The sequence below is a fragment of the Oncorhynchus tshawytscha genome, linkage group LG19 (genome assembly GCF_018296145.1).
Source record: "Oncorhynchus tshawytscha isolate Ot180627B linkage group LG19, Otsh_v2.0, whole genome shotgun sequence".
NCBI lineage: Eukaryota > Metazoa > Chordata > Actinopteri > Salmoniformes > Salmonidae > Oncorhynchus > Oncorhynchus tshawytscha.
Window position 1 is genome coordinate 15,123,026 of NC_056447.1, and position 12,112 is coordinate 15,135,137.

Here is a 12,112-nt window from a genome sequence, read left to right on the forward strand (position 1 = left end):
ATAGCCCATAATGACAAAGCAAAATCTGGTTTGTAGAAATTGAAGCAAATGTATTAAAATAAAAAAACGAAAAAAACATTTACATAAGTATTCAGACCCTTTAGTCAGTAGGTTGTTGAAACACCATTTGCAGCGATTACAGCCTCGAGTCATCTGAAGTATGACGCTACAAGCTTGGCACACCTGCAAAGCTATTTTCAGGTCTCTCCCGAGATGTTAGATCGGGTTCAAGTCCAAGCGCCGGCTGGGCCACTCAAGGACATTCAGAGACTTGTCCCGAAGCCACAACTCTGCGTTGTCTTGGCTGTGTGCTTGGGGTAGATGTCCTGTTGGAAGGTGAATCTTCACTCCAGTCTGAGGTCCTGAGCACTCTGGAGCAGGTTTTCATCAAGGATCTCTCTGTACTTTGCTCTGTTCATCTTTGCCTCGATCCTGACTAGTCTCCCAGTCCCTGCCGCTGAAAAACATACCCACAGCATTATGCTGCCACCACCATGCTTCACTGTAGGAATGGTGCCAGGTTTCCACCAGATATGATGCTTATCATTCAGGCCAAAGATAGTGATGCCTGTAGTGACGCCAGACTGCAATGCAGTGTGCTCTATGGCACAATTGTCTGTAGAGCTCTGAGACAGGATTGTGTCGAGGCACAGATCTGGGGAAGGGTACCAAAAAATGTCTGGTCCCCAAGAACACAGTGGCCTCTATCATTCCTAAATGGAAGAAGTTTGGAAGAACCAAAAATCTTCCTAGATCTGGCCGTCTGGCCAAACCGAGCAATCGGGGGTGAAGGGCCTTGGTCAGGGAGGTGACCAAGAACTTGATGGTCACTCAGACAGAGCTCCAGAGTTCCTCTGTAGAGATGGGAGAACATTCCAGAAGGACAATCATCTCTGCAGCGTTCCGCCAATCAAGGCTTTATGGTGGAGTGGCCAGACGGAAGCCACTCCTGAGTGAAAGGCACATGACAGCCCACTTAGAGTTTGCCAAAAGACTGTCACACCATGAGAAATAAGATTCTCTGGTCTGATGAAACCAAGATTGAACTCTTTGGCCTGAATGCCAAGCTTCACGTCTGGAGGAAACCTGGCATCATTCCTACGGTGAAGCATGGAGCAGCATTATGCTGTAGGGATGTTTTTCAGTGGCAGGAACTGAGAGACTAGTCAAGATCAAGGAAAAGATGAATGGAGCAGTCAATGAGATACTTAATGAAAACCTGCTACAGAGCGCTCAGACTGGGTGGGGTAAGGCTCTCCTTCCAACAGGACAACGACCCAAGACAAGACCGGAGTGGCTTCGGAACAAGTCTTTGAATGTTGCAGCCAGAGCCCCAACTTGAACACGATCTAACATCTCTGGAGAGACCTGAATTTTACTGTGCAGCAACGCCCCCCATCCAACCTGGCAGACCTTACGAGGATCTGCAGGGAAGAATGTGAGGAACTCCCCAAATACAGGTATGCCGAGATGGAAGCGTCATACCCAAGAACACTCAATGTAAAAGGGGCTGAATACTTACGTAAATGTGACATTTACTATATATATATATATATATAACATTTCTAAAAACCTGCTTTTGCTTTTTAATTATGGGATATTGTGTGTAGATTAATGAGGAAAAAAACATTTCAATCAATTTTAGAATAAGGCTGAAATAAAGAAAAATGTGGAAAAAGTCAAGTATACACGGCCGTGGCGATGAATGAAGAGCATTATCTTTGGAGGTAATGCTGTCGGCATTTGATAGTGAGTTATTCCATATGGGGAGAACAATTGGACCCGAGTTCCTGTATGTTACCACAATCACATCATGAAACATATACCTGCCTTTCTTTTTCCCAGAGTTTTTTCTTCCTGTCACCATGATGTACAGAGAACCCTGCTGGCTGTATGGATGGGGACAGTATATCTGGAGAGAGCCATGATTCCCCTGAAACAGAGTATGTTACAGTCCCTTGGCCCCCTTAGATCATGGAGTGTCACAATGGATGTCCAAAGATTTCCAATAGCTCTATGAATACTTTAATTTTAACACATTTAACAACACCCCATCTCAAAACACTTTATTCTAGTGTTGTAATGGAAGGTTGATGAATCTATGACCTCATGATCATTAACGATAATTAACTTCTTATGGCTGCAGGGGCACTATTGAGTAGCTTGGATGAAAGGTGCCCAGAGTAAATGGCCTGCTCCTCAGTCTCAGTTGCTAATATATGCATATTATTAGTATTTGATAGAAAACACTCTGAAGTTTCTGAAACTGTTTGAAGGATGTCTGTGAGTACAGCAGAACTCATATGGCAAGCAAGAACCTGAGAAGAAATCCAAACAGGAAGTGAGAAATCTGAGGTTGGTATATTTTCTAACCATTCCCTATTGAAATCCCATTGCGATATGAATGAAGTTTCACTTCCTAGAGCTTCCAATATATGTCAACCGTCTATAGAAATTTGAATGAGGCTTCTACTGTATTGTGGGACTGAATAAGAGCAGAATTAGCCATGTGTCTGGCAGTCAGCCATTTCCTGGCCACGTGCATTCCACATGATATCCACTTGCGTTCCGTTCCTCCTCAAGACAAAAGTTCTCCGGTTGGAACTTTATTGAAGATTTATGGTAAAAACATCCTAGTGATTGATTCTGTACTTAGTTTGAAATGTTTCTTTGACCTGTAATATAACTTTTTGAAGATTTTGTCAGAAAAAATGGTCGAGCATCACCAGCGTTTGGATAGGTGTACCAAAGTAGCTAATTGGAGATAAATAACGGACACTATCGAACAAATCAAGTATTTATTGTGGACCTGGGATTCCTGGGAGTGCATTCTGATGAAGATCATCAAAGGTAAGGGAACATTTAGCATGTAATTTATGGTTTATGTTGACTACAACATGGCGGCTAATTTGACTTGATTGTTATGAGCGCCGTCTCAGGTTTGCCTTTTCCGTAATAAAAAATAAAAAATCTGACACAGCGGTTGCATTAAGGACAGGTATATCTATAATTCCATGTGTATTATCATCTACATTTAAGTATTTCTGTTGAATCGATGTGGCTATGCAAAATCACTGGATGTTTATGGAACTAGTGAATGTAACGCGCCAATGTAAACTCAGATTTTTTGACATAAATATGAACTTTATCAAACAAAACATACATGTATTGTGTAACATGAAGTCCTATGAGTGTCATCTGATGAAGAACATCAAAGGTTAGTGATTAATTTTATCTCTATTTGTGCTTTTTGTGACTCCTCTCTTTGGCTGGGAAAATGCCTGTTTTTATTGTGGTTTGGTGGTGACCTAACATAATCATTTGTGGTGCTTTCGCTGAAAAGCATATTTGAAATCAGACACTGTGGTGGGATTAACAACAAGACTACCTTTAAAATGGTATAAGATACATGTATGTTTGAGGAATTTTAATTATGAGATTTCTGTTTTGAATTTGGCGCCATGCACTTTCACTGGCTGTTGTCCTATCATCCCGTTAACGGGATTGCAGCCCAAAGAGGTTTTAACAAGTTCCGTATTACTGGGTCTCAGATGCAGATTGTTGCCTAGCTGTCATGACCTGACCTTAGAGAGCCTTTTTATTTCTCTATTTGATTAGGTCGGGGTGTGATTTGTGTGGGCATTCTAGTTTTTATATTCCTTTGTTGGCCGGATATGGTTCCCAATCAGAGGCAGCTGTCTATCGTTGTCTCTGATTTGGGATCATACTTAGGCAGCCTTTTTTCCACCTTTAGTTTGTTGGGATCTTGTTTGTGTGTAGTTGCTTTCTGCACTGCATGTAGCTTTACATTCGTTTTTGTGTTTGGTTGTTTTTTCGGTGTCATTTAAAATAAAGACAAATGTACGCCTACCACGCTGCACCTTGTTCCAATCCATCTTTAAATGAACGTGACACTAGCAACAGTTCACTTGGCAACCATGATGTCAGAGGCTGGCATCCTGTTAACCCTCTCCATTCTGACCGCTCCATCAAATAAGTGATAAGGGAGGAGTGCGTGTGCGCGTGTCGTTGGTGCAAACTTAATGAAGTGCCCTACAGATCTTTTCCACTTATACCTCACTGCTTCTTCTTGGCTCAGGAAGGGCCCAGCTGTTACAGTATGCAGCACAAACACACACTGAAGTAACTCTCTGGCTCTGAAACTGATCCTCAACTCAATGTGAACTCTCTTGCCAATCCTTTCTCATCCAGCTCTATTCCTCAGTCCAAAATCCTCCAAACACACACACACACACACTCTTTGAACCTGCCCTTCAGCACATGGTGCCAAGAGCAGGTGAACCAAGTAGGAGGTGGGGGGACACCTGCCAGCTTTTTGCATTGATTCATTTATTTAATAAAGCTAATCCTTTACCAACAGCTACTCTTCCTTGGGTCTCTCTCTCTGTCACACACACACACACACACACACATCTTCTCTTACTTTCTCCACCGGGAAAATGCTTCATACAGTACCACTCTGCTTTACCCACAATCCCATTTGGGATTAAAAAGACGACTTCGGCTGCCCTGTTAATTATAAAGCATTCCTCATCTCAGGCCTTGCTACTGACACTCTATAAATCACTGGCACTCACTCCTTCCTGCACACCATTGATTGGTGTAATTATACCCACTCGTCTCACCTCTTTTCTTCTCCTCTCGTCCATCTCTCCTTTCCTTTCCTCATCTTGCATCTCCTTTCCTTGCCTCTTCTCGTCTCTTCTCTTCTCGTCAACCCAACACCTGGTCGAGATCCAAGGTTGCTATAATGACAATACCCAGTGATGTAATGGGAAATCGGGATAAGACAAACAACCACTGAATATAAACAAAAGAGTATTACATTTTTAGAACTGTATTGTTTGCAGTTTGATTGCATTTTAATGTAGACCTACTAGGTAGGTCACGGAGAGATGTTCATATTGAAACATATCTTCTTCTTTTGTAAAGTTCTTAATTTGTTTGCTAAGATTAACACAGATTTTCTCAGGGGATCCCAGATGGGGCCCCGATTCCAAGTTTGGGAGCCAATGTAATAACCTCTCTCCCTGCTTGCTTCCTCTCTCTGTGTCTCTTCTGCATGCATTGCAGCCTGCCTCACCCTCGTCACTCTGTTTCACTAGTACTCTCTGTAAAGCAACGTTATGATTAGAATTGAGTAGCTTATATTTTGCTCCTGCTGAGGTCAAGCTCCGTTTATCGCTCGCTTCTTACTTCATCCTTCTAGCCAGCCAACTAGCTAGCTGGCTAACACTTGCCAGAGCCATTTAACGTTACTGCAATAGTAATAGAAGTCTCTGCGGTAGCTAGCCAACTGACTGACGGACTGACATATCTACAGTATAAGCGACTACAACATCAAGTTTAAAAAAAATATTTACACAAAGATTAATTTGGAACGGTTGGCCTTGAACTTCCGTGGCTTCAATGAGAGAGGGTCTCCCCTGCTACAAACACCCCCCAAAAAAAAAAAAAAAACTTGACTCTTGTAGAATGAGTGCACAACTGGTTATTAAAGTTAATTTAGCTGCTAATGACAGCCTGCAGTATCCCGGCCGGCCTTCAACTTGAGTTACTCAATGAGAGGGGGCAGCACTGAGCTAGACTTCAACGTCACAACCTGGAGTAGCTCGAATTGCGCATGTTAAATCTCCATGAGATATCTTAACCGACTTCATTTGTCTTTAATGCGCTATTGAGTCTTCCCATAGGAATGAATGGTGTCATGTGACCAATGGCTTTGTATATTCATGTACAGTGGCAAGAAAAAGTATGTGAACCTTTTGGAAATACCTAGATTTCTACATGAATTTGTCATAAAATGTGATCTGATCTTCATCTAGGTCACAACAATAGACAAACAGTCTGCTTAAACTAATAACACACAAACAATGATACATTTTCATGTCTTTATTTGACACACGGTGTAAACAATCATAGTTTAGGGTGGAAAAAGTATGTGAACCCTTTCTTTGATTTAATAACTGGTTGACCCTCCTTTGGCAACAATAACCTCAACCAAACGTGTTCTGTAGTTGCGGATCAGACCTGCACAACGGTCAGAAAGAATTTTGGACCATTCCTCTTTACAAAACTGTTTCACTTCAGCAAAAATCTTGGGATGTCTGGTGTGAACTGCTCTCTTGAGGTCATGCCACAGCATTTCCATCTGGTTGAGGTCAGGACTGACTGGGCCACTCCAGAAGTAGTATTTTCTTCTGTTGAAGCCATTCTGTTGTTGATTTACTTCTGTGTTTTGGGTCGTTGTCCTGTTGCATCACCCAACATCTTTTGAGCTTCAATTGGCGGACAGATAGCCTAACATTCTCCTGCAAAATGTCTTGATAAACTTGGGAATTCATTTTTCCATCGATGATAGCAAGCTGTCCAGGCCCTGAGGCAGCAAAGCAGCCCCAAACCATGATGCTCCCTCCACCATGCTTTAGTGTTGGGATGAGGTTTTGATGTTGGTGTGCTGTGCCTTTTTTTTACACACATAGTGTTGTGTGTTCCTTCCAAACAACTCAACTGTAGTTTCATCTGACCACAGAATATTTTTCCAGTAGTGCTGTGGAACATCCAGGTGCACTTTTGCAAACTTCAGATGTGAAGCAATGGCTTCTTCAGTGGTGTCCTCCCATGAACACCATTCTTGTTTAGTGTTTTATGTATCGTAGACTCGTCAACAGAGATGTTAGCATGTTCTTTAGCTGACACTAGGATTCTTATTAACCTCATTGAGCATTCTGCACCGTGCTCTTACAGTCATCTTTGCAGGACAGTAGCAACAGTGCTGAACAACAGTGCTTTCTCCATTTATAGACCATTTTGTCTTACCGTGGACTGATGAACATCAAGGCTTTTAGAGATACTTCTGTAACCCTTTCCAGCTTTATGCAAGTCAACAATTCTTAATCTTAGGTCTTCAGAGATCTATTTTGTTCGAGGCATGATTCACATCAGACAATGCTTCTTGTGGATAGCAAACTCAAATTGTGTGTGTTTTTTATAGGGCAAGGCATCTCCAATCTCGTCGCACAGGGATGTGAACAAATTTCCGCACAAAATTTGTGGGAAATATGATTTTTGTGCTTATGGAACATTTCTGGGATCTTTTATTTCAGCTCATGAAACGTGGAACCAGTACTTTACGTTATGTTGTGTTTAGATTTTCTTTATTGGCATAATTCAATGTGGCAACTTAATCTTGGAGAAGTCTTTAGCCTAGAGGTTCACAATCTACACTGTGAATGTTTAAATTATGTATTCAATATATAAATTTGTTTTAGTACACTATATTTGTCTATTGTTGTGACTTAGACGAAGATCAGATCACATTTGATGACCAATTTATGCAGAAATCCAGGTAATTCCAAATGGTTCACATACTTTATCTTGCCACTGTATACTGTCATTGGTTTGTAGACACGGCAGGCAGTCGCGGTCGTAAAATAAAAGGCCTTATGTCCAGCGTCTCCCAAATCCACTAGTCTGTCAGCTGCGTCTCTAGGTGCTTACTTGTATAGCCACTTGCCTTTAGTTTGCGGAGTCCGACTCCGAGCTGGCTTAGTTCATTTCACGTCTCACTGGCACTTGGCCATAATTTATCATTATCATTATCAAATGTGATTTTTTGGGGGCAGCTATATATATCCATAAATTGCGGTCCCAAATCTGCAACATATTCAAACAGTTTGGGGTAGAGCAGGGGTTTCCAACATTTTGTTGCAACCTAAAAAAAAAATCACGAGCTACTCATATACACCCTGCATATTTTGGCATTATGTATAAGGCGAATGTCTAGCAACCCAAAGGAAACTTTTGCATTTTTGGTAATTGCCAATTTTTCAACCACTTCTACTTTTGATCTACTTTGCAACTTAGCATTTTAGCTAACCCTTCTCCTAACGCTAACCTTAACACTTTTATCCAAGCCTTCCCTTAACCTTTTAACCTAACCTTAACCCTTACCTCAACCCTAACCCCACGTTAGCATTATGCACCTAGCCACCTAGTTAACGTTACTCACAACAAATTAGAACATATTATACGTTTTGCAAATTTGTAACTTATCATACGAATTGTAATTTGGAACATATCATACTTAATGGATGATGGACATCCACCAATGAATACATACCTTAACGAAATGTAACACATCACACTGAATGGAGAGTCTCAGATTTACATACAGAAAAATGTATAATACTCTGGTTGCCCAGCCAGGACTGTTACTTTTGTAACTGAATGTACACATTTTAACAATGTGATTTAGCCGATTTAAGTTGGGAAAATAGATAGCAAAAATGCAGAATGTAGATGACTGTAAATCTTGAGGATGAAAATTATTTCACATATTTAATATTACTACTGATTATTTCTCACTATCTACTTGCAAGCTACTCATTGACAGCCCGTGAGGTACCAGACATGCAGTTTCCTGCTCAAGTGCAACCTTTGGTAGGCTGATGGAAGGCTACTCAGAGTCAGAATCTGCTCTACAGCGAATCAGACATGCCCGTGCTCATCATGGTTCTTACAGGCACATTTAAATTATACAATACATTTGCTTGTGGTGCGCAGCTCAAATGATTTGTAACAACTCCATTGAACCAACACCACTGGACACAGCTAAAAATAGTAGATAAACAATTTTATTTTGCAGGTGGCTTTTCATTTTAAACACCAGTGGTGCAACTAGTGCTTTCTATCTGCACGGAATCAAAACAGTGGTGCGTAAGAGCGAAGCAAAAATTACAATCTGTTGATCATTATATAATACGGACATACTGTATCTATTTGAATACAGACTAGCTTAAAACATTACAAATCATTTGCACCTCTATTTTGAAAGTGGGGTGGAGCTGCTCCGTTTGCTCTATTGCTCAGGTGCCTATGTACGTCCCTCCCTCTCCCTCTCTTTTGCTCTCAACCCCGCTTTCTCACTCTCCCTCTCTCTATTTTGCTCTCAACCCCACTTTCTCACTCTCCCCCTGTCCTAGATGAATCCAGTCTGAAGATGAACAGTGTGGAACACATCCCTCAGACCCTGGCCAGTCACAGTAGACCATCATCAGTAGAGGAACAGTCACAAGAACACAGTCACTTCAGCAGCCAGCACGGAGCAGACATGCTCAAACCAGACCCCCGAGACACTTTCTATAGCAGTAAGTATATAGTATAGCAGCAGGCAGCCATGCACATCTCTCTCTACCAGTCTTTTTCTCTCTTAATCTTACCCTATTTTTCCTTTTTCTAGAAACTCCATCATGCCTCTACTCCAGTATCCATATATAGCATAACACCTACAATGAAGCAATATTTTTTTTTAAATTTAAAAAAACAAACATTTTAGTCTATTATCCAGAGCAACTTACAGTTAGTTCATCTTAAGATAGCTAGGTGGGACAACCACATATCACAGGCATCGTATGTACACTTTTCCTCAATGAAGTAGCTATCAGCAATGTCAGAGATGGAAATGGGGGGTGATTGAAGTGCAAGTGTTTGTTCAGAAAAGTATTTCTAGAGTATGCATTCTAGTATAGAAACTGCGTTCCACTGTCTATCTCCTCTCTCTCTCTCTCCCTCCTCCATCCTTCTCTCTAGCCCCTATGATCCAGGCATCTCGTCTGGAGAACGTGCTGCCAGCCTGTCTCTACTCCCCTACCTACGTCGTCAAAGACTTCCCCATAGCCAGATACCAGGGCCTACAGTTTGTAAGTCAGCCCTCCAGTTCTGTGTGTGTATGCATAAGTGTGTGCGTTCCTGCGTGCATGTGCGTGTTGGTGTCCGCATGTCCACCTATTTAGGGGGTACTTACCCATCAAGGCATTTTGTAACTAACCCCTCATGGGAGGGAAGACTGACGGTCACACATTGTGCGCGTTTCTGTGTGTGGGCATGTGTGGGTGTGAGTATTCCATGTGAAACATGCTGTAAACATGAGAACTTGAAACATGATATGAATGGGTGTGTTTGCATTTGTTTGTTTGTGAGAGAGAGAGAGAGGGTGTGTGTGTGTGTGTGTTTGTGGATGTGTATCCATGCATTTTTATATGCACACACACTTGTGTGGGGTCATTAGGCTGTGTCCCAAATGGCACATACTCCCTACATTGTGCACTACCTTTGACCAGAGTCCTATTGGGAATAAGGGGTCATTTGGGATGCTGCCCTGCCCTATCACCTGTTTAGAGCAGCACACATCAAGGACTTACACTTCATATTCAAATGACCTCAGCCTAGAACAAAGCAGAGAGGATTCGGTCTTACGTGGCAAAATTTAAATGTTGTTTTTTATATTGGATCAAATTAGAGACTCAGAGCTAGAAAATGGTATATCATACACTACAGTTGAGGAACAATGGGAAAGTAATTATGCTTTGAAAGTTGATAAACTTGTAACCTCACTTTTGAGAAAATGGCTCTTGAATGTTTTGGTACCTACTGGAGTGCTCTTCTTTGTCTACACCCATTCAGCATCGTTCACACCCTTTTAAGCTTTAGCCCCACACATTTCTTCAAGGATTCACATGTGAGACTATGTACTAAACAACCAAATATTTCAAGACTTAAAGCTGGCTTATACTACAGGTGTGTTTGTCAATTTAATCTGGAATGCCAGAGTGTGCTCTGGGCGTTCGTAAACTCAGAGCATTGTCAGATTGTCCGTTCGTAAATTCAGAGTATTTCACCCTCGGAGCTCTGGACGAAAAGTAGGGTTGATCTGAGCGTTCTGCCCTAAAAACAGCAGTCAAGCACCCAGGCTAAATGGCTAACATTGGCTAGGTTTCTAGCTACTTCCAGACACAAATGAGAGAACAACTCACTCTGACCATTTCACTCGCTCTAGCAGAGCTAGTTACGCTGTTTTTATGTTATCCAGAGCTTTGGTGACTGCAACTGTCCTGCTGCCAAGAATTGAATTACGCTGTTTTGCCAATGTTTACTGACACCGGCCATATTCAACGGGTGTTGAGCGTTTGTAAATTAGTCAGTTATTCTGCGCTCTGGCACACTCAGACGAGATTGAAATTGGAGTAGATAGCCAGAACGAATTAACCAGCTACGTCTATCGACAGTTGTCGCAGTTGTCGCTAATAGTACACTTTAACCTGAAAAGAAAACAACTTTCTGACCAAATTTGAAATGTGTAATATCTGAAAATGTTCTCTCTTACTCTCTTTTACCTGTATTCATGGATGGATGCTTCTCCCTCTCTGTCATGGATGCCATTGTTGCCCAGTTCGAAGATATAATTCGGAGACAGGTGTTTTAGACAACAGCCTTCTTGCATATTTACGATAAAACGGCAGCATTTTCTCCATCTCCTTAGCTATCATACTCTAATTCCAATGATTTCAAAACTCGGTCCTCCAGAAAGTGGAGAGCAACACTTTTACAGTTCTACTACGTGATATCTTTTTAAAAAACGTGTTAGAAAGGATTACCTACACATACTGACCAGCTCATATTGTAGACAGAAGCCTGCTACATGGCAGACCAATCCAAACTCATCTCTTGGCATGTCCAGCCCACTCATTATCTTAGCCAATTATGGCTAGCGGGAAGGTTCCTTCCTTTTTCCATGGCTATACCAACTAGGCTCGTAATTTAAACGTTTTATTCGTATTTACAGATGGTATACACGTTTGTTATTAAGGCACATGAAAGTTCATGAAGGCATTTCTGCCAAAGAACGCATAAAAAAAGAAAAAATAAGTTTACATTCAAATGGCACTACTGTGAAGCAACATACGCCAAGTTTCCTGAAACGAGTCACATATGAAAATGCAAACGCATTCATCATTGTCCGTTTTTGTCTGTCAAAAGTTCAACTAATCTCTACCTTTTCAGAAAGGTTGCATGCAAGGTGGATATACTGTGCATTTTTTTCTGACAATCCTCTTCATTGTCCATCAGCCATCAAAGGATGACACCCTTTAAAAAACATTGTCTCAATCCGTAATTTCCACACACAAAATCTCTGTGTGGCCGTACCCTTACTCACTGCCAACAATGAATTCAACGAACAGCACACAGGGGCTGAGATGGAGAGAGAGAGAAGGAGGGGGTCATCAGAGCACGCAGCTAAACAGCATTCTCT

At 41.6% G+C, this 12,112-nt stretch overlaps 1 protein-coding gene across 1 annotated transcript in view; it reads left to right on the forward strand.

Moving 5' to 3' along the window:
* The window catches only part of b4galnt4a (beta-1,4-N-acetyl-galactosaminyl transferase 4a), a 445,473-nt gene that overhangs the window by 398,892 nt on the left and 34,469 nt on the right, over positions 1–12,112 (forward strand). The window contains exons 10-11 of the mRNA XM_024380395.2: positions 9,006–9,170; positions 9,613–9,722. Of these exons, the coding sequence (XP_024236163.2) occupies positions 9,006–9,170; positions 9,613–9,722 (275 nt within the window). The remainder of the gene's footprint in view (positions 1–9,005; positions 9,171–9,612; positions 9,723–12,112) is intronic.